Source organism: Bidens hawaiensis, unplaced genomic scaffold (assembly GCF_021521415.1).
Source record: "Bidens hawaiensis isolate Kalapana, Puna unplaced genomic scaffold, B.hawaiensis_p1.1 tig00020513_1, whole genome shotgun sequence".
Taxonomy (NCBI): Eukaryota; Viridiplantae; Streptophyta; class Magnoliopsida; order Asterales; family Asteraceae; genus Bidens; species Bidens hawaiensis.
Window position 1 is genome coordinate 212,708 of NW_027493132.1, and position 22,895 is coordinate 235,602.

The following is a 22,895-nucleotide window of genomic DNA, read 5'->3' on the forward strand; positions in this document are numbered from 1 at the left end:
TATGGGCTTAAGCCCAAATTAACAAACAAAGCCTAGTCCAATATCCTGTCCACCTTATCAATTGTATCGGGCCTAATTAACCTTTAAATAGGCCTTTATCTCGTCACCCCCGGTGTAACTCAGTCCGGGTCACGTTCGGGTCGGTCGCGTTGACTTGACCCGAAACGTCCATAAAATCCAACACTAAGTTCCTAACCGGATTAATCCTTTAAACTAACAAACCATTTGAATCTTAAACCAACTAACATGCTTGCTTTGAATGTCAACGTTTTCGATTATTTTTAAAACACCCATAAAATACTGTATTTAATCAATTATTTCTTTTAAAAAAACACCCATTAAACAACAATTGTACCGTACTTTATTTAATCAATCATTCCAATTGAAAGAATGTGTAGAAAATTATATTTGATTCTTTTATAGTTTGAAAATCACACGTTTTGTATTAAAAATATCTTAATGGTTGAATTGAATTTGATGATTACTAGATGTCAAAATAACTCCTATATAATTTGTCACATAGAGTTTTTGTTGTTAATTAAAGCATCCAATGAACCAATAGTCTTTGTCGACATTTGCGGAGTTTTGACAAGTGACATAAACAGATTACTAAACACAATACTTTCAAATGAAGTGTCTTTATTCTTTTTCTAACGTTTTTATAATTAAAGTTATTAATGTTGTGTTTAGTATAAGTGGGTCATCTATAATAACATATTTAATAAGTTAGTATGACTGTAAAGTAGAAAAGGACATTATGCCATCCAAATCAGTGAATCACCCACATGCACCCGCTATATTTCTAAGTCATTATGTATAAGTGTTTATGTACCACAAATCAATATTGGTTGATTTGCTCACAAAGAATTCGTTTTTTAGTTAGTCGAGTGGAAACTTGATAGGAAATCGATCACTAGTTATAAATTATTCTCATCCGAGCACGTTTAACTATGTAGTTCTCTCATGCACAATCATTGCGCCCAAACCTTTTCGGTGATATTTGAAGGGAACATTTTTTATGGTTTCGTTGTATAACCGGATGGGCAGTGTCGGAGTAGGTGGGGTGAAGATGTATAAATTGCTATCACCCGAGCACGTTTAACTATGTAGTTCTCTCATGTGCCACCATTGCACCCAATACTTGTCGGTGATATATGAAGGGGAACATTTTTGTATGGTTTCGATATATAACCGGATGGGCAGTTTCGGAGTAGGTGGGGGTGAAGATGTATTGTTGACATTTGACAATCATGTGTTGGTGGTCCTTATCATCAAAGGGAAAGTGTGCGTGATGTTGGAGTATTGTAGATTTTGGCGTTTGTGAGGTGGATGGTTCAAATTAAATAGGAGTCGTGACCAAGACTACAATTGGAAAACAACAATAGTAACTTAATTATAAAAATGATAGAAAAAGAATAGAGCCACTTCATTTGAAAGTATTGTGTTTAGTATTTTTATTTAGGTAACTTTTCAAAACTCCGCAAATGTAGACAAAACTATTGGTTTAATCAACAACTTTATTTGGATGTGAGAGACCAAATAGTACTACATAAAACACTTATAAATAATGACTTAACAATATAGTGGGTGAGAAAGAGAGTAGTAGTTATGTGACTTATAAATAATGACTTAGAAATATAGTGGGTGAGAAAGAGAGTAGTTAATAGTGAACCAATAATCTAATTTGCATGTGGGTTATTTGGATGGCATAATGTTCTTATCTACTTTTCAGTCATACTAACCTATTAAATACTAGGTTATTAAACCCGTATAACATACGTGTTTAAAAAATTAAATCTCATTAATTATCTTATTTTATAATTATGGTTCTTTAAGTTGAAATCATCATATATAAAAAACACATTAAAACTCTTGAAAAGTTATAAGAGCTGAAAAATGTTAACAAACTATTTCTAAGTATATTGTTATGTTAGTTTCAACATGTTTTGCTACAGAACTAACAGTTGAAAGAGTTTCTATCGGTAAAAAAATTACCAAAGAATTCAAATTGAGAGTTTAATAATATTAAAGTATTAACCATCCATAAGTAACAAAAAAAACTTGTGTGGCTTACTTCATGTCTTTTTTTCTAATTCATGTCTTAGATTATAAAATTAGAAACAAGAACAACTACATAATTTGTACTATCGACAAAGAAATGGTAATACCATTAAAGTTATAGACAATTTTATCACAATTTTTTTTTGGTTTCAAATATGTCATCTTATTAAACTTTTAATTTTAGATGATCTTGACACATTTTACACAACTTCAAAAGGATACAAGAAACCAACAATTATAGCGAGTTTTATATTAGTGTGTAAATGTAAAAAAAAGTGTAAAGAATACATTTTCGAAACCAAAAGTAATATTTTTCTGAAAATAACCAGTTTTGACCCTAACTTGTACCTACCAACCGGTTCTTATGCGTTGCGTCGACTGACACGACCAGTTCGTTTTTCCAGCTATAAGAGAACACAAGTAGAAAATTTAACCCATTTACTTATACAAGTTGAACTTGCCCGAAATGATCCAAGTCGTACTAAAAGTGAGCATGTTTCAAGTGAAACTTGTTGTGACCCATTAGTAGAGTATAAAATTGTTGTAATTATTTTATTCACATCAAATAAGTATCTCACTGAAAACCAACCACCATTCCTCCTATATATCAAACAATTTTGAGATTCTTGTATATAAGATAAAACACAAACAAATCATAATGATAAACAACCAACTTAAAAGAAACATATTAGTATTTCGAACACCCTACTCATGATCTTACTCCTTACAACGATTATGTATAAAATCGATTTGCAACACCTATAATTACAACCATTTTCCTATCATTTATAATAATTAAGTATACTTTATAGCCTTAACTGGTAAGGTTTAAAAAAATGGGTGTTGTGCATACAAGTTTGTGACACAATGTCACACCCCGACCAAAGGCGGCAGAACATGCCGAGGTGTAACGATTGCCCATAAGCGCATGATACTATTTAAAGCGACAATATTTAACAAACTCATTTCATTTCACAACATCGAAAATGTCACATAACCAAATATTCATAAGTCAAATACAACAAAATATAGCAAAATATAGCAAATCAAATATTGTTCATTTTTGCTAATATCCTAACGGTATTTGTGTCATTTTCTTCACCGAACTCCATAATCAACCTAGATGCAAACCTGTAATATTTCATAAAATAAAGTTGTTAACACAAAGGTTGGTGAGCAATTCATAAGTTTGAACAATAGATATATAGTATGAAAAGCCACAAAACTAGTATACAAAACCATAAATAATAGCTATAAACTTGGATAAATTGACAATCGCTAATAGAATTACGTTAGCGCCACCTAGCTACAAGGGATTGCCAAGTAGTCTAGGATTTAATAGAATATCGTTAATTACATTACGTTAACGACACCTTGCTACAAGGGGATGCCAAGTAGTCTAGGATTTATAGATTCCACCAACCGAAAGCGATAAACACATAGGCATATAAGCATAGAACACCAAATCGAGCAATTATTCAAGTAAAGTATACAACAACGTTTGTGGTTTAAGACCCAAGTATAAAGCATTTGATTTGAATAAGTATGAAATGTCACCCCAAAACAAAAGATAGAAAACGGAGTATGAAGTTACTCACGTTCAAGTATAAAACTTAATCGGTAAAAGATGAATAACCGGATGGATGAAGTTTAATGAGCAAGGCCTAAATGACAATAAAATCTTGGATTTAGAATGGTTGTCTTGAAGATCTTTAAATAAAATAATTGTTGCAAAAAGTAAACAATTAAAGTTCAATGTTTAAAATGTAACTATTTAAGAATTTATAATAACAATCATTTAAAAATGTAAGTTTGCTCGAAACCGGGTTAAAGTATCTAAAATTAATATTTACTTAACCAATGTTAAGTAATAAGGTGGGAAAAATGCTAAAATGCAAGTTCCTTTGGGACAAATATACTAAAACGAGTTTTTAACGAGTGTTCGGGTTGTCGATTCGGGTCTTGACAAATGGTCAAACCCAAAGTCAACTTTCCAACATATTAATTGTTATGAGATAACTCATTAAAATATACTAACACTTAACCAAGTATGTAGATCTATTGTTTAGAACTAACAACGCACGTTAAGCGAGTGTTTGATTTTGTCGGTCCAAACTATGTGATGAGATCAAGTTGGATCCAACAATTCCAGGTACTTAAGAAAATAATTAAAATCAGTTTGTAAACTATTTTTAAAGAAATATACAAGTCTTGATAGCTAAAAACACACTTGTGTGTCTTAAGCGAGTAAAAGTCGGTATAGTTCGGTTTGATTCGGTCTCCATCTCACAAATAGTTCATAGATGGTTTCTACATGCCCAAATATCATAGAACTTGTATATTGGTTTATAAATGAAGAAAACTTAAATTTTACAACTAAAAAGTTAACTACAAGTCTTTTAAGCAAAAGTTTCGGTTTAGTTCGGTTTCCATCTCCCAACGAGTTCATAGATGGATTCCATATGCTTAATATCAAAGAACTTGTAAAAATTATTTTTGAAACTCAAATATAGCAATAAACATGTTTAAACAACTATTTTAACAAAACTAGTAAACAAAAGTTCGGTTTCCGGTTTGGACTAGTTTCGGTTAAACCGAGGTTGGTCTTATACAAACCCACACCATGGAACTTGTAAATAAGATGAACAAACTAAAAGGGTTAGAAGTTAGTCATAAGTGATATGTATAATAAGTTATGTGTGTGTATATATATATCAAGAACATGAAGTCTTCCATGAAGCCTTGCCTTATGACATTCGAAACTTAACCAACTGAAGTCGGTGAAGTAACAAATAAAGGAAATAAGGGGTGTGTATTATATATATGTTGTACCACCATATTCAAGTGTTAGTAATATTAGATGAACAAGTTAAAATGAAAGACTATAGTTAGTTGACCTTAAGAAATCAAAATAACAAAATGTTGAAGATGAATACTTGGATTTGAGAGAGATTTTGGAGAAGATGAACAACCAAAATGGTGTATGGAGCCTTGCTTTTATAATGGTAAGAGTATGGTTCATACAAATAGGGTAAAGATGCATGTGATGGTTGAAATGGTCAAACAAGTTTTTGGTAAATGGCAATAATAGTCCCCAATGTTTGGTTTAAGTCATTTTAAGGAGTTTTAAGGACCAAAAAGAATGTTTTCAAGATCAACAAGTGTAAAACAATAATGTAACATAAAATCCGTCATTTTTATTATATCATAAGCTTTGGTTTACAAAATGGGTCGGTTTACATGATAAACGAATACAAACGAGACTCGAAATTGACGAATGTCACACACAATGTCACCATGACACCACTTTATTTTAGGGATTAAAACAACTCATTTTCAATATCAGCTTGACCTGAAACTCTAGTCGCTACAAGTTTTTGACAATGAATAAGCATAATAAATTTCACTATCAGTTAACACGTAACAAAAAAAATGCACATAATTATTAGATCATAAAGAAAAAGTATTGGTATATGCACCATCATCAATCCATTATTCTCCTTGAGTGCTGAATTATGTTACTTTAGCAAAAGTTATCAATACATATAAAAAAAGTTTATTATATAGAATTAATAGTAAAATATAATCAAATGAGATGAACAATTTTCGTATTGCTCAGAATAATGAGTAAAGATTAATCGTGGCTCTTTCTGAATCGTCCAAAGTTCTACATGCAACACAAATTTACACACACTAAAATGAGTTTCACAAGTTCTACATGCATGTGTTCTTTTATTTCTATTTTTTTTACTTTATTTACAACTATAAAATTATAGATAAATTATTAATATGGAATGTTTATAATATGTATTAATTGTTTTAATTAGATAGTTATTGCTTTCAAAGTTGAACAATAATAATGCCACTTGGCAATAAAATGAAACAATTAGGTGCCATGTGGCACAACAATGATTTTTGTTTATTATAATAGTAGATTTTATCGATAACCTGCTTATAACTCGTCACCATTTATGATTTTGGTCGGTTCTTTGAGGGGATGACGTTATCGTCCATCTCAATTCATCATATATTCCTTCTTATAAATTTTGATCTTGATCGGGATAAACGTTTTGGCTATCCTTGTCATGTCATCTTGCATTTTCCTTTGATGGATGATGGTATCGATCAACACTCTAGTAAGTCTTATTAGAGGTTTCAATGTCATGTTCACAACTTCACATGCATAGTGATGTTCACATGCATAGTGATGCAACAGAGTTGCGGTAAGAAGATCAATCTCGTTTACTTACGAGAACTTGAGCTTGACTTATCTATAGCTCTAATTTTAAATCTTTAGTTTGACTTGTGTGTACTTTACAAGCTCAATGTCTTTTTCGACTTGGCCCGTTGACTATCTATTTAATATCTAATTTTATATATATTTATATAATATTAATTTTTATTTAAATCAATATTTAAAAGTAATAGACTTGATTAGGCTCGTGACTCTATTAAAGTTTGATATGTGAAGCTCGAGTCTCTTGTTTACTAAAAGAGCTCCAAAAGAAGCTCAAGTCAGATTTTAGCTCGTTTAAGCTCAACTCAATTCAAGTTTGTAGCTAGTCGATCTCGAGTATTTTATGAACAACTCAACTTGTTTACCCTTTAAACAATGGTATAAAGATGGGTGGATTGTGATATGTTGCTATTTAATTAGAAAAATAGTTCTAAATAAAAGATTCGCTAAAAACTTATAATGTTTTAAACTATATATTAATACAGTATCTTAGTTAAGCCTAAAACAATCATAATAATTTATATATTAAATATTATTAGTTTATTATTAGTTGCGTAGTATGTAATTCATTAAATAATGGAACAAGTAAGCCAACTTGTACTAATTAGGTATCATGTCGTAGAAAACACATTTAATATAGGATTACTATAAGCGGCTACTTGGTTGCTGACACCGTTTATTGTATTTATATATTAGTTAACTAGTTTGAGGTCCGTGTGTTACACGTGTAATTGATGAAAATGTTTGTACTTTAACCATTAAGTAAAATATAGTTAACAAAATGATCATATATTTTATACAATTGCATTAAAATTACAGAAATTACATAACTAAGACTACACAAATATACTATAAATAAGCAAAACAGTCCTTGTACACTACATTTGTGATTGTATTGGTTGGTATACATTGTTTATTACAAAAAAAATCTTTAGTCCATGTCTGCTTGTAACATATAGATATGCTTATAACTCTTGATATAACCACGTATAATTGTCCGTGTGATAAATAAGATTTTTCAAGTAAATAAGACCCTAGATAAATGATAATATATCCATGAAACTAATAAAAAAATATTCATACACATCAAATATCATATCCTTTAATCAATTTATATATATAATGTCATTTGAGATCATGTGTTCATGTTTATCCCAAAAACATGATTATCCGAAAAAACCAGATTACCTAAAATTTGATGATATAGTCATCCTTATAATTTTTATAATTTGAGATTGATTGATCATGATAAATATGGTGTCATTAATATTCTGTGAATGAAATTTTTACTTGATTTTATATTTTACAATTAACAATTGTATAATCAAGCAACATATAAAACCGGGAATTAAAATATAACAAACTGATTTTTTTCATTTCATATTAATGGAAAATAACAAAGACATACTAATTTTAAAACCATGTTCAAATAAAAATGATTATACTGAGTTAGCAGAATAATAGAAGATTTAAAGTTGCATAAAGTGAATGTAATGATTCTTATTTATAATAGTTGAAAATATTGGATAAGTAGTGTTTAAATTTTGACCTGCTATCAATAAATATAATGGGAGTTGTGGAATATTTAATTAATCGATATATATATATTAAAAACTTATAGCAAAAAAAAGCAAAGATTTCGGATTTGTTGGAAGCATGGTATATGACTTTTAACCGGATTAACTATTTTTTTTTAATATATCTCCTGAAACATTTTTGTCTGAATTATAAAAGAATATATTGAAAACTAAATATTGATTTTCCTATTGCTAAAAGCCTTTATACTACACACAAAAATCGTATAAATAAATGACATATACTTCATATAGTAAATCGGTATACATATAGATTATAATTATAATATTCAACTTCAATAATTTAATTTTAAACACCAACATATATATAATAGGTATTCTCTATGTTTGCAATATTTATACAAAAACGTTTGGAGAAAATTAAAAAAATACATATTTTTCCGAGTTCAAACGCATATGAGAAGATTTTAAATCCAAATTTGAAACCAGTCTTATATAAAAAGTTATGCACTGTTGCTCGAATCCCAGTTTAAAAAACAATTTGTAGTTTACCATACAAATCCAAATTTTTCGACTATGATTTTCCTTTATTTGCTTTAATTTGCAATTACATGTGACTTTAAAATTAACAAACCTGCAACGTCAATATACTTTGAACCTGCAACGTCAATATTATTAACTTTCATCCAAATTTTGAATTTATATTTTTTTATTGTATGAAAGTTAATAATATACTTATGGTTTGATAATAAATTATTTCACAAATAAATGAGATGTTATAATTCAGTTTAAAAGCTATATGGTTTTGATGAGACCCAAGACTCGTTTATTTTTTTACTCTAAAATTGTTTTTTTTAATTATAAATAATATTTATGAAAGTTAATAATATTCTTATGGTTTGATAAGACCCAATGCCCGTTTAGTTTTTTTACTATAAAACTGGTTTTTAAAATTAAATTATATATATATATAATAAATAAGATATTAATTTTTAGTATATCATATTTTATATGATTTTTACATCAATAATTTGGTGAGAATAATTTTTTATTTAATGAGATGTTATAACCCGTTTAAGGAATATCTAGGTTTGGTAAGACTCATCCATGAATTCGGGTCAAATGCATGAGAAACCTCTATTTAAAAATCAAGCAAATCTGGTGACTCCAAAAAAGGGGGGAGCGACCACATCGCGAAACATAGGGATTTTATGTTTTCGTTTATATATATTATAGATAGATTAGTTAATCAAACAATACACGCAATATGTCATTAAGCTAAAAAAATTTCCCAATGACATAATTATAGATGTAACATGAAAACTCTGCCTTTATGTACATAAAATATGATTAAGACACCGTGGCCACGACAAGTTTCCACCAAAAATATATAATTATATGACTAGTTTGATTTATTTTACTTTGTATGTTTCCATTGTCATAATTCATAAATGAGACAAGAGGTTGTTAGCTACTACATATTGGTTGGTAAATTATCGACTCAAGTCGAGTTTAAATAAGAACAAGTCCGAGTTTGAGCCTAAAGTTAAATTTATTTAAAAAACGAGTCTGGATGGATCATGGTCCAAATTCGCCTTAGCTCACGTGTCTAGGTGACCCCTCTAATAATATACATACAAAATACACAAGATTTATGTTAATAATTGTATTTTAACTAAATATATGGCATTTTGGTTAAAATAATTATATATGTGTATAAATTAAATAACCAACCAATTAATAAATAATAAAATTTTGAACCGAACTAAAAATTTTACTCAAAAGTTGAGTACAAGTCTTGCATATAGAGTTTGAAACGAGTCAAGCTAACCTTATCCTGTCTATATCGCTAGTCAAGTAACAACTTGCAATTGTTGAACTTGTGGTTTACATAGGTTTATATACAGTGAAATTGATCTATTTTTATCGATAGGTGAATAGCCGAATAGGTGATATTATTTGTTATATCATAAACTATAGTAGCTAGGTATAAAATACTAGCTACTCTCTAGTCAACTTGTATGATGCGTATTATAATTGAACCTAAACCTACTTTATTCGTTTTGTCTTTTGGTTTTTGTTAAGTGAAATTACTTATGTTAATTATTTATTGGTGTACCTAGTTGAATACATTCATAATGGTTAATGTAAGGTAATATAAAATTACTAGTTTGATCTTCCCGTGTTACGGGAGTTTATTTAAAGTTTTGTTTTAATTGTTTTACTATTTATAATGATTATTTTATTTGTTAACGTAGTTTTTTTTAATTTAATACATATATATTAGTTTGTTATTATATATTTTTAACGTCTGGGTTTTATCAGTTTAGATGTTTAGGTTTTTTAGATTCTTACGAACAAACATAAACGAACACGAGCATGTTGATTTTTTTAAATGTACAAACATGAATTCAAATATTTGTCTAATGAAAAAAGAGGCGTTGACGTAGTTGACGATGGTGGGTAGTATTGGAAGTTAACTGACGATGGAGATGATAGACCAGCAACGAAGAACATGTAAAGCAGATAAATTAAATTATGGTTTGATAATGAAAGTGCTTATCAATAAATGAGATCGTATAACCCATTTGAGGGCTATTAGAGTTTAGTAAGACACATAACCCGTGAAAATTATTCTTTGATAATTAAGGGGTTATTTCACAAATAAATGAGATGTTATAACCCGTTTAAGGTTATCCGGGTTTGGTGAGACCCATAACCCGTGAAAATTATTGTTTGTTTATGAAATAGTTTTACAAATACATGAGATGTTATAACCCATTTAAAGACTATCCAGGTTTGGTAAGACTCATACCCGCGAATTCGGGTCAAATGCATGAGAAGCCTCCATTTATAAATCAAGCAATCTGGTGGCTCTAGAGAATTGGAGGAGCAACCTGAGAGCGACACCTAGAATTTTATGGTAGGCAATTATATAGATAATTAGATTCAATCTTTTAAAATTACGAAATTTAAACTCTTATCATTCGAAAAGAAAAAAAGAAACTTTTATTAAACCGAATAGAAAATTAAACATTGTGTTGATATTGATATTGTTCTCGGCCTCCTCACTAATAATTAAAGAGGCAAATAATACAACAAGCTCTTTGATAAAACAAAATCATGTAAGATCATTTCTCTCATACTATAGTCCAGGAAGAACATGGGAGTATAATATCATGCAACTGACAAGATATGTGGGGACGAACTCAATACCTATAAAAATTTTCAGACAAAAACGCTGACTACTGGAAAAAAAACGGGCCCCTTTAAAGCTTCGCCCTAGCTTAGTCACTCGCTCGATTGTGAAGATTGTAATACATTTCTAATTACCGGTGGATATAAAATATACATGAAAACAAAAACGTTTTTTATATATGATTCTCTAGTAATAAAATATGTCGAAATTTTAGTTAGACGTGATGTATATTCAGTATGGCATCAATTGTTGTCAATTAAGTGTATGCAAAATAAACAAGTAAAACACGTAACCTCATCACCACCAACTCATTGAAATTGAATAAAAGGATCAAACAAAAACATATAACTATAATTTTCTACGTGATCGACAAAGAGGTCACAAATGGACCCTATATTTTTTTTCTTTTTTCTTTTAACGATAATTTTTATCTACTATGAGAGTTGAACTTTCATTATATCAGAAGACTCGATCTTATAAAATATCTTAATACTATAGGGCTACGAGCACTATGATGACCCTAATTCTTTTAACTGCCACATCTTTTGGTTTTCAGATGTTTATGAACCATTGAAGAACCCTTTACAGGGTCAGATCGTGTCATCAAGATTCCAACTATTACTTTTCATTATCAAGAAATGTATACAATGGTAATCACATAAACAATGTAGCGTTTTAACTAATATAATATTTAAAACAAATTCAAAATCCAATAAGTGCTGTCATGCTTTCAAATAATATATTGGGGTCATGCTTGTTTTTGTTCTACTAGTTAATTGGTTTCAAAAGCACGTGAACTTTATGTTTTAAATTATTTTGGATATGTATCATAAAATAGTCATATTGACCATAGAAATATCTAATTTAAGCATGCAAATTTCACTATCAAAAACTTGTCATGGAACAATTTGGGCCTATCAAATAAAAGACCTAAGCCGGTCGGTTAGGCTATGTGTAGTGGAGGACTATAAATTGGGACAAATTGCGACACGTGACACCCAGTCAACAACAGGTATGTTTTTTCTTTTCCCAACAAGTCATTTTAAGAAATTATTGATGGTCTGCACCACAAGCATGGTACCAACGTTTCACCGACTATGTTACCACGTTGGGTTTACGCCACAGCTCTTGCGCTCACTCGCTTTTTACATACGCCATGGCCAAGACACGGCATATCTCCTCTTGCAAACCTCCTCTTGTAAACGAGATCAGCTCGTTACAAGCCCAAGCCCTAGCTCAAGCCTTACAATAAGCTCGTTTATTAAATAAGCCCAGGCTCACGTGTCATGGGTAGGCATTTCTTTCACTTTTCATATGAAAGAACACTAAATCAGTCACAGGGCTATTCTAATAAAAACATTTAATTGCTAAGTAAAGCCTTTGAAAGTCATAAACAAGTTTCTCAATCCCTCAGGCTTCAAACGCCATCGAAACGTTAGTTTTTTTCTAACTTAACCCAGTAAACGAGATCAGCTCGTTACAAGCCCAAGCCCTAGCTCAAGCCTTACAATAAGCTCGTTTATTAAATAAGCCCAGGCTCACGTGTCATGGGTAGGCATTTCTTTCACTTTTCATATGAAAGAACACTAAATCAGTCACAGGGCTATTCTAATAAAAACATTTAATTGCTAAGTAAAGCCTTTGAAAGTCATAAACAAGTTTCTCAATCCCTCAGGCTTCAAACGCCATCGAAACGTTAGTTTTTTTCTAACTTAACCCAGTAAACTGGGCTAGCTAACAAGGCTGCAATTTAGATTTCATTAATGTTAAGGCTTAATCTGTTCATAAATACTATTCAACTGGGAATAAATTTGTAAGATGACTTTTGGGAATTTTGGATGCATGATTATCAATCTTTTGATGTAATCGCAAGTAAACCCAAAGCGCCAATAAGAGCATACTGTAAATTGGCAAAAAAAAAAGAAAAGAAAAGAAATAAATGAATGAATGAATGGAAAACATCAATAGCTTTAACATGAAACAAGACATTTATACATACCTTTATGATGGGATTTTCGGTCATGATGATTGTAACATAGCCAACATAAGGTAAAAATCTGTAAATGAAGAAACGTTTTTAGCTCTTAAAAGTCGCCAGTAATAAACATCTGATAGGAACCTGGTTCGGGTCTATACCCATAATAGTAAACGGGTCAAGTCACATATTCAAGTTCCCGCCTAAACAATATAAATTAAAAGAATATAATGGAGGGAAAGTAGTGGGGAAGTTTTTATCAGTTTCTAGTAACCGTTTTAAGATTAGTGTTAATTGCTTTGTTTTTCCTTTGTAAGATATGTTTATGTTTATCAGAATTAGGGTTCTTTAACCTTGTAATTAGAGATCAAGCCTATCTCGAATGTGGCTATTATCTTAATTTCAGTACTTTAGTTTTCGGTTTCTATCAACATCTCATTCTTATCTTAATCAGAAGATCCAACATTACATATTTCAGAATCGCTAATATCACATGTTAAAAAGTTGCATGAAAAACAAAAGTCAAATACTAGATACACGTGATCTCTCGATTTATCTACATCCATGGTTTTTAGCATTTTAGATTAATTACAGTTGGAAATTTAGACCCATTTAAAGATAAATTGGTCAATTTAGGTTATACTTTTCCCCTAACGGAAATGGAAATGGTTCAAGAAGGTCAAAAGGGTCCAAGGCCAACCAAAATGTATAAAACCTCCTAAATCACTTTACTTTGAAAACTAAAATTATAACTTTATGGTATAGGTTTCTTTATATATGTAAAATTCGAGAAAAGAACCAAGAGAAAAAAGGCTTTGCAGGTTGGCCCTACCAGTTTTTGCATTCTAATAAAAACTTGAAGCCAAAAAAGATAAAAGAAATCAGTAAGTAAAATATTTTAAATACGCGTCTTAGTCTTACCCGACAGCTCTACCCATGATATGCTGACGTTGAAGCCACTGCTGACCTGGCGCATAGAGAACTCGGTCATCCTGGTCATTATTATCCCCTGAGATAAAACCAAATATAAGATTATAATTATCACTTGATAGAGTAAAAGAAAGCTTGTCATAGAGAATTCTAGAGAGAAATCGTCTAAATCTCTAACAATAATACCTTTTGTAAGGACATCAATATCTGCTGTATCATTCCGTTCATGAACCTGTAAAAGAAAACAAAAAGATGCACCGTTTAAAGCAGTAACAAAATGAATAAACGATAGTCCCTATCTCCAAAGGTAAATGTGGTATTGTGGTGTTTGACTATTGGTCAAATATCCAAAATATTAAACAGGATAACGAAATATGAACCAAATCAATCACATAAATTACCCAGCTGAAATAAATCATCATATTTTTAACAGAACGAACAATGACTGTATTTAGCATGTATAATATCATTCTTCTTAATTAAAAGTTAGGAATTCAGTGAATTGTTCAGGAAGTTGGTTTATTTGATAAACGAACGAGCACAAACAACATTTTGTGTTCATTTAGTTTAACGAACAAACATGAACAGAAGTCTCGTTCGTTCCTTTATGTTTGTGAATGTTCGTGTTCGTTCGTCTAGGTTAATTAATGAACGTTAGTTTACAATTATTAAAGTCCATTCATGTATATATTCATAAAAATCTTTTAGGACCATTACAATTTAGTTTAATTCTATGATATATAATATTACCCACTACAATTTAGTCTAGTTTTATTAAATTTTTAGGCTCAATACATTGATGTTCATGTTTACTTTTAATTAGGGTCCGCTCAATTATATACTTTTGTCTCCATTTATCTATGTTCAATAACGCCAGTGTGGGGCTAGCTTTTGCCTCTTAGTGGGAGGTTTAACCCAGGCAATGCATGTATATATTTGCCATTCAAAACAAAATCTATGTTTAATAATCTTTGTTCGTTTATGCTCAAGAACCGTCCAATTATACTGTCAGCAAAACGAAGATGAACAAATTCATTTTCTTAACGAATGAACAAGAAAGCTCTGATAGTTTAGTCATTCATGTTCGATTGTTTGTTCGGTTAAAGTAGAACGAACAAACTTGAACACGCCTCATTCATATTCGTTCGATTTGTTTACATGCCTATGTAACATCATGTTACTTGGTCAAAACACAAGGACAAACATGTAAAACAAGAAAAATGCAATACCTTGATTACACGATGGACGATAGGAATCTCGCGGCGCTGAATGATAAAAAAAAAAAAAGAAAAGAAAAAAACCTTAAGATATAACTCACAAAAGTAGCATAAGTTCCAATGGGCATACACAATGTAACCAAAATATTAAACTTAAAAGGAGTTAAAATTCTTACATTAATGTTGAACACCACAATTTCACCAGCCCGAATCGGGTCTTCTCCCATTCTTAAGAACAAAATATCTCCCTCATAACGTAAATCAGGCATCAATTCTAAGAAAACAAATCTTTAAAAGCATTCCACCATTGGCATTTATCTTACGTGATATTCTTTAAACACGATAAATGTCAAAAGACCTACAAAAATACAATCTTTTGATTTTTACAAACTTAAAAAATTACAGTCTTACCCTCTGGAATGCGGGTTCCATGCTTTCAGAAAGAACCACAACAACCGGTGACTCGCTACCAGTAACACACATCAGAAGCTTCCATATAATCAGTGCAGACGAAACAATCATACCTAAAGGCAAACCAAAAAATAGCATCTTTTTAATAATCTGATCAAAAAATGGTAAATTGGTTATAACAATCTGCCAATTTGCATCACATTTTTTACAATTAATCTAAAATAATAAAAACACAAAGACATCAGATTATAAATTATGCATTTTGCGCAAATCACAATGAACTAAAAACCATTAATTTAATTCAATTTAGGGTTTCTCAATTAGGGTTTCATATGTTGAGTACCGTAAAAACAAAACCCTAAATCAGAAGAAGCTAATTGCAAGATTGGATGAGCAAATTGAATTGAATGGTTGAGATGCGATGATACATACCGAGAGTGATGACCTGCTCAAAGGCCTGTCTGACTTTTAACGACTTCAAAGAATCGATTGTATCTCCGATGAACCCCATCGTTGACTCGATGCAGTCGGATCGGAGGATGTGATGAGTTTTTACTTTTTGACTCTGGTTTCTTTCTTGTCTTTGGTTTTCTTCGTCAAACTGTTATCAACACTTAACAGTTTTTGACCTTTTCTCATCAATGTTGTTTTTAATTTACTTTAATGTTGTGTTGGTGTCTTGGAAGGCTTGAAACGAAGCTATTTTCAATAGCAAAAGGTTTCAATAAGAAGACATTAAAATATTTCGTGTTCCTTTTCTTTTTTAGTGAGGTAGATTGGGATACTTGGTGCTTCTTTTCTTTTTTATTGTAATCTTGTACTCGAGTGTGTTAGTTTGCGGGAGTTTTAGTGTTTGGTTGGCTAGCTTCTTTTTATTGATCGGTGCCTAAAAGCAAAACTAGCAAGAGAGTAAACTAGACACAGCATACAAACCAATTACAAAATTGTGTTACAATTAAAAAAAAAAGAAACATCATGCTTCTCAATCTAACACAACTAATTAACTATTATTTAATATATTGTGCAAATAAGGAAAAAGTATAAATACGTATTTTAAAACATTGCATAGCGTTAAATAATTTAATTTAAAAGATTACAGAATTCGTATACTTTTTGGTATATTAATCCTAAACATCACATGTTTAAAATATGGAATCCAACATGGTGTTCAGCTTTAAGAAGTTACACACCAACCTCAACCTAAAACCATCCAAAAACTCCCTCTTACAGAATGGTCGGCCTAGCAAAATATGAAAATAATATATCTTTGGGCAAGTAGTTTAACAGATTTCAATATACTAGAGAATACTTAAATTCAAAATTAATATTTAGGATTGTGTTTTACATACATTTTATATACAAAGTTTAACATGGCAGCCAACTTAACTTTAGCATTCATAAAACGTACAAAACATAGGACCAAAAATTTATGAATAAAAAAATTTGTATTTTAAGATTTACACAATCTAGAATTAAAATTTTTAACCTGTATTAATAGTTAATACCTTTTTTACAACTACATTTATTCTTGGTTTTTAGAAGTCTCGGCATTTAACTTTTGTGAAGGCTTTTTTTCTAAAAATGTAGCTTTAACATCCGGTCATTCTTTTGTGAACATCCACTTAACGCATTTAAGTTATAAGCAACTACTAATAACAAAACTTCAACAGATCAAAATCCAAAGCTCAAAACACCATCAAAACAGTCTGGGTGGGTCTAGATCCACAGCCTGCTCAAATGTATACCATAAATCCTAACAAAATAATACACTGGTGTTGTTTTCTTCTTTTCTAACACTTCTTGCAAAGAAAATTGAAAACCATTACAATCCATCCCCAATGACCTCTTTATGCCGGCACTGCAAAAAACAAGGTTCAGAAACAGTATTATTATAAACATATTAACAAAAATTAACAAATTATAAGAGAGCAGTATGTTACAGCTATTGCTTTAATCAAATTTATAACACAAGTATTGCAACAAATGCCAGACCCGTCGGTGCACTTTTTTGAACCAAAGACTAGAAACTAAAATGCTTATATAAACACTAGTCAAAACTCAAGAGTCAACTAAGGTGTAATTAATACATAAAACCTTGGCCTCAAGTTATACAAAATATTGGGTTATTATTAAATGATACAATTGCTGTAAGCACAATTGACATGCTAAAATTTATTACACTTTTCAAACTCAATAACTAATTTGAGTAGACCCTGGCATCCTGCTAGTTTCAACCATCACTAAAAATATATGTTCCTGAATCATTTTTTACCCAGCCCGCCCAGCCATTTGGCCAGTCTACAATTATGAATATATTATAATGGCATAAAAGTTCAGATTATTATTAATACTTTGAAATATCCACTTTTTGTAATTTATATTGAAAAAATAACTTTTTAAGAAAAAAGGTATTTTGGGTACTAGTATAGAAGTAGAGCATGAATACTAGAAAGAAAAAAAGTCCTACTGTAGGTTGAAGTATCGATCTGCTCTGGAAGCTCCTTTATATCAACCTCAAACCTTTCCTGCACCTGCAACATAAAAAAGATATAAATTATTAAACTAGGAAGCCAAAGCAAAATAAGGATTGCATAGGATAAACATCATGTATTTGACATCAATCACCATCCAAAACATTAAAAAACAATCACCTGATTGAGAACATCAGAGTCTGAAGCAGATGCTACAAAAGTGATTGCAAGACCCTTAGTGCCAAACCTGCCAGCTCTTCCAACCTACCAAAATATTAAATAAAACATAAAACACGAGAAATCAGTTGAGCATCCTAAAAAGCAGTGAGATGAGTAACGGATCAGTCTAATATTATTAAAGATTAAACCAACCCTGTGCAGATAAGTATCAGCAGAATCTGGCATATCATAATTTATGACAATATTAACTCGCTCAATGTCAATGCCCCTTCCAACTAAATCAGTTGCAACAAGGATTCTTTTTAACCCCTCTTTGAAACCCTTGTAACGTGTCAACCTATCAAAACAATTTCAAAAGTCAAACTTGTATATGCAATGTAACATGTTTGTAGATGCCACCCATGTATGTATTTGGCTTTATTCCCATACTAATTTTAATAAAAACATGCCGGCTGACAAATATGCCCTTGAAATTTCTCAAAATACAACAAATTTATGAACCTATAAACATGTCACCTCATCAAAATTATCTTTTTTCAACTTTTAAGGGCATCTTTGTCAGCTGACACAGTTTTAGATGGCATCTTTGGGAAGCCTTAACAAAAACACAAGTCAAATAACATGGATGGTCTCCACATGCATTATCCCTTACAAAATAATAACATGTAATAGTCTAGAATAGAAGCATGGCCTTTTATGTTTAAAAAAAAACTAAAATTCAATTAATCAGATGTTAAAAAGGTACTTACCTTTCTTCTTGAGACATTCCAGAATGGATACAAATAGATGGGAAGTTGCACTCCACAAGTAACTTATTGAGCTCAGCAGCTCTGCTTACACTCTTAACAAAGATGACTACTTGATTAAAATCCAAGGCATCTAGAAGGTCATTTAGCTTGCGGTTTTTTTCCATTTCACCCAATTTGATGTAATGCTTAAATTAAAAATTATGCAAAAGTTATTTATAGCAAAAGTGCAACTTTGTGCAATTTACAAGAAAATATTATCCAAGATTCAAATAAAGTAGTACCTGAACAAGCCCGTGAAGAGTTAATTTGGCTTCATCATCAACATAAATTTCCATTGGCTGAAAAGATCAAATGTCATTTGTTAACTCCTTTTAGTTCAGTAGTTACTAAAATTACAAATAAAACATGCTCAACTATAACTAAGAATAGATCATCTTTCATTTCACAGAGAGGTGGCAACTTCAACCCAATTACTTAGATTGGGTCAACTTAATTATCAGGTCAAACTAGAATGAAAATACATGAAATACGTCAAAAACTCTCCCACATTGTATTAAAATGCATAGAATCCCATACACATTCTACTCAAAACTCAAATTATAATAGAAATAATTGTTTCCCTCTGGTAGTTGACCAGGAATCGCTTATTAAAAACAGTATATTGGAAAGAAGGTACTTGACAAAAACATTGCATATCTAACACCATACATGATATTAAAATAGAAAAAAAAAGTACTTTGACAAAAACATGTTTTTGCTTGTCACCCAGGCAGCCCATTTTGACATATCGAACACCACGCATGATTATAGAATAAAGAAAAAAAGTACTTTACAAAAACATGTTTTTGCTTGTTACCCACGCAGCCCATTTTGACATGGCACCATACATGATATTAAATAAAAAAATAACAGAAGTAAAGATATATTACATCTTGCATAAACTTCTTGCAAACTGGTCGAATCTCCTTGCTTAGTGTAGCAGAGAACATCATTACTTGCTTGTCATGAGGTGTCATCTTAAAAATCTCCTGCACGTCTCTTCTCATGTCTGTAGACCACAAGTAAAACACCATTAAACATACGTGCCAAAAATGAACAGTATACACCAGAAAAAAACCATTGAGCATGTGTCTCAAAATGGTACTTAATGTGTTAATTATGAATATAAGAGATAAATTAAGAAAAACAACCTAAGCTTTTTTAATGAAGTGATCAATAATATTTGTATAGATTCATATTACCCTTTGGACAGTGGTTAAGAAATGACACTTTTAACATACACCAATAAAGATATACACCAAGTACTAGCAAAAAAATGTTAAAGCAATCATAAAGACAACATACCAAGTGACTCAAGCATTTTGTCACACTCGTCAAGTATAAAATGCCTCACGTTCTTCAATCCAAGTTCCTTATCTCTAGCAAGCCCTAATACTCTTCCGGGAGTTCCAACAACAATATGAGGACATTCATTCTTCAGTAGCTCCTTATGGATCTTTATGTTCACACCACCATAAAAGACAGCAACTTTAAGATCAGGCAAGTATCTACTGAACCTTTCAAACTCATTGCAAATCTGTGAAGCAATAAAAAGTTCAACATGGGTGAGAACTGAACATACTTAAATAGTTAGGATCAAAATGAAAGTTTGCAAATCTCACCTGATAAGCTAATTCTCTGGTGTGGCAAAGAACAAGGGCAGCAACTTGACCCGCCACAGGCTCAATTTGTTGAAGTGTAGACAGAACAAAAACAGCTGTTTTTCCCATTCCAGATTTTGCTTGGCATATGACATCCATTCCTAGAATAGCTTGTGGTATGCACTCATGTTGAACTGATGAAGCAAAGAAAATCCCATCGAATGAATTCTTCTTAAATTAAAATGGCGTCTTTTTCCCCATAACGAAAAGGTTTACCAAGCCAGTTATCTGGCTGAAATCATGAACATGGAAATAATATTTACCTGAAAAGAGTTGCAGATAGTGAAAAATAATTAGCTATAGTACACATGTACAGTGTCAAGAAACTCAGAAAAGAACATACATAAATTGTTGGCATGCACACATTAAATCTTTATATAAAAAGAGATCAGTTACAGAGTTGCTCCAGACTTATACTGTTTAGTTTAGTATGCTTAATTAAGAAATAGAAACAAACTGAGAGTATGAGACTTTGCCTTCTGAAGGATGTTCAAATCCAGAATCAACAATAGCTCGAAGAAGCTCTGGTTTCAGCAAGAAGTCCCGGAAGCCTGAACTGTGAATTCCAACATAGCCCCTGCAATATTAAGTGAAATGACAGTATATTAGATTAGGCATGAGTGCGTGACAGTAGATACTTGTAAGAAATTAAAGTTTGAGACCTAGTATCAGTCATAAAAGCTTCTAACAGGTCAAATGCATAAAGCAACGATGCATGTTCATATCCAACACAGCAGGGATTAACTTCCGTATACAATTATTTCCATAAAACTACCTAACTATTTTAGTTGAGGTATGCATTTAATACATCAACTGCCTACATAGAAAGGGGAAATTTCATCTCACTCATGTCAAAAACAGTAAGCCTGAGATGTAATTAGCAATTAGAACCCAACAAACCAAACAGGTACAACTAAAACAAATCGTTATAACTGAAATTCGGTTTACAGCCTCATATATTGTTTAATCCAACAAAATTCAATAACTTATAACTATTAATATTACAGTTTTGTGATCCCAATTAGTCTCCTAAATCCTAATTCACTTATAAATAATTAATAAAAATAATCAAGCCATCAATCCATCCCATTTTGCAACCTATACCTAACAATTGAAATAGAAAGCTGTCTGATCAAGTCGACTACATAAAAAATTAAGAAAGAATAGATCTTTTTTTTAAACATAGATACTTCGATAGTAAGAGCTAAGCAATACTTTACTTCAGATTTAATGTAAAACAAAATCACACGATTCTCTTCTTCCGTTCTTCGTTTCTTTCACCAGCACAACAAATAGCATTAATACATATCATGACCACAAAAACAAGTCTAACTGTAACCTTGTCATCGAACTACAATATAGCATACATGTTACCTCACGAGCAAATGCATCACAATACACATAACAGAGAAAAATAATAATAATAGTAATAATAATAATAATAATAATAATAATAATAATAATAACTATACAGATTTTCATTTAATCTAACTCACTCATGAAGTTTAATCTTAATAACCAGCTTTCAGCAAATCAGAAACTTAATATCGAACCCTAACTAATAGCATTTGTAATGATAAATTACACTAGCACAACAATGCATACTTTTTGACGGCGGTCTCGGACTTTCCGTTAACGGAGTCAGGTGCTTTCTCATCGTCATCGTAATCAATAAGCTCCTCCTCGTATTCGTTATCTTTAACTTCTCCCATGGCTGCTGCTGCTGCTACTGCACAAAACACCTAATTTGTCATCAACCGTTTCTATTTCAAATACAGCAAGCCAATTAGGGTTTATGTGATGTACCTTGTTTAAACAAAGAGATCGAGCAAACACGCACCTACTCTGTTGAGGCTGTGTGTAGATCCAATTGCGAATATCTGGTTGAAGAAGAAGAAGAACGAACACACACCTGAAAGAGATCTAGGGTTTCGAATCACAACGGAGGTAATTGCTAGCTACAGTAAAATTTATAGACCAATGCTCGTGTATGATACGAAAGTACACTTTTACCCCTTATAAGCTACGTGGCCTTAAGTTACAAGTCGAATCCGAATCATTCTAGTTTGGTTCGAATACCGGTTACTTGTAGAGGTGCACAAACCAGTTTAAAACTTATAAACGGTTCGGGTTGAAAACGGTTCGGTTTTATCAACAAAAATCAAAACCGGTTTATAATCGTTTCAGGTTTTGGTTCGAGTTTTGACCAGTTTTAGCCGGTTTCGGTTCA

The 22,895-nt window shown here is 31.2% G+C and overlaps 2 protein-coding genes across 7 annotated transcripts; both read right to left on the reverse strand.

Moving 5' to 3' along the window:
* Positions 1–12,608: 12,608 nt before the first annotated feature.
* LOC143560894 (uncharacterized) lies at positions 12,609–16,181 on the reverse strand. The gene is made up of 8 exons (XM_077049087.1): positions 15,998–16,181; positions 15,566–15,678; positions 15,331–15,402; positions 15,167–15,202; positions 14,124–14,169; positions 13,929–14,016; positions 13,032–13,089; positions 12,609–12,932 (listed from the first exon to the last, which is right to left on the reverse strand). Exons 1-8 carry the CDS (start codon positions 16,074–16,076, stop codon positions 12,882–12,884), a joined length of 543 nt encoding a protein of 180 aa, XP_076905202.1. The 5' UTR covers positions 16,077–16,181; the 3' UTR covers positions 12,609–12,881.
* A 1,055-nt stretch (positions 16,182–17,236) lies between these two features.
* Positions 17,237–22,650, reverse strand: LOC143560908 (DEAD-box ATP-dependent RNA helicase 15). Of its 6 annotated transcripts, none has more exons than XM_077049102.1 (12): positions 22,472–22,650; positions 22,271–22,379; positions 21,142–21,242; positions 20,627–20,799; positions 20,310–20,541; positions 19,895–20,013; positions 19,247–19,303; positions 18,966–19,150; positions 18,409–18,553; positions 18,217–18,300; positions 18,033–18,096; positions 17,237–17,423 (listed from the first exon to the last, which is right to left on the reverse strand). In XM_077049102.1, the coding sequence occupies exons 2-12, from the start codon at positions 22,375–22,377 to the stop codon at positions 17,413–17,415; spliced, it is 1,278 nt and encodes a 425-aa protein (XP_076905217.1). In that variant the 5' UTR covers positions 22,378–22,379; positions 22,472–22,650; the 3' UTR covers positions 17,237–17,412. The 6 variants fall into 6 exon arrangements, with proteins under 6 accessions (XP_076905217.1, XP_076905216.1, XP_076905214.1 ...); XM_077049101.1 differs by having other exon boundaries at positions 22,271–22,382; XM_077049099.1 differs by having other exon boundaries at positions 22,271–22,385.
* Positions 22,651–22,895: the final 245 nt, after the last annotated feature.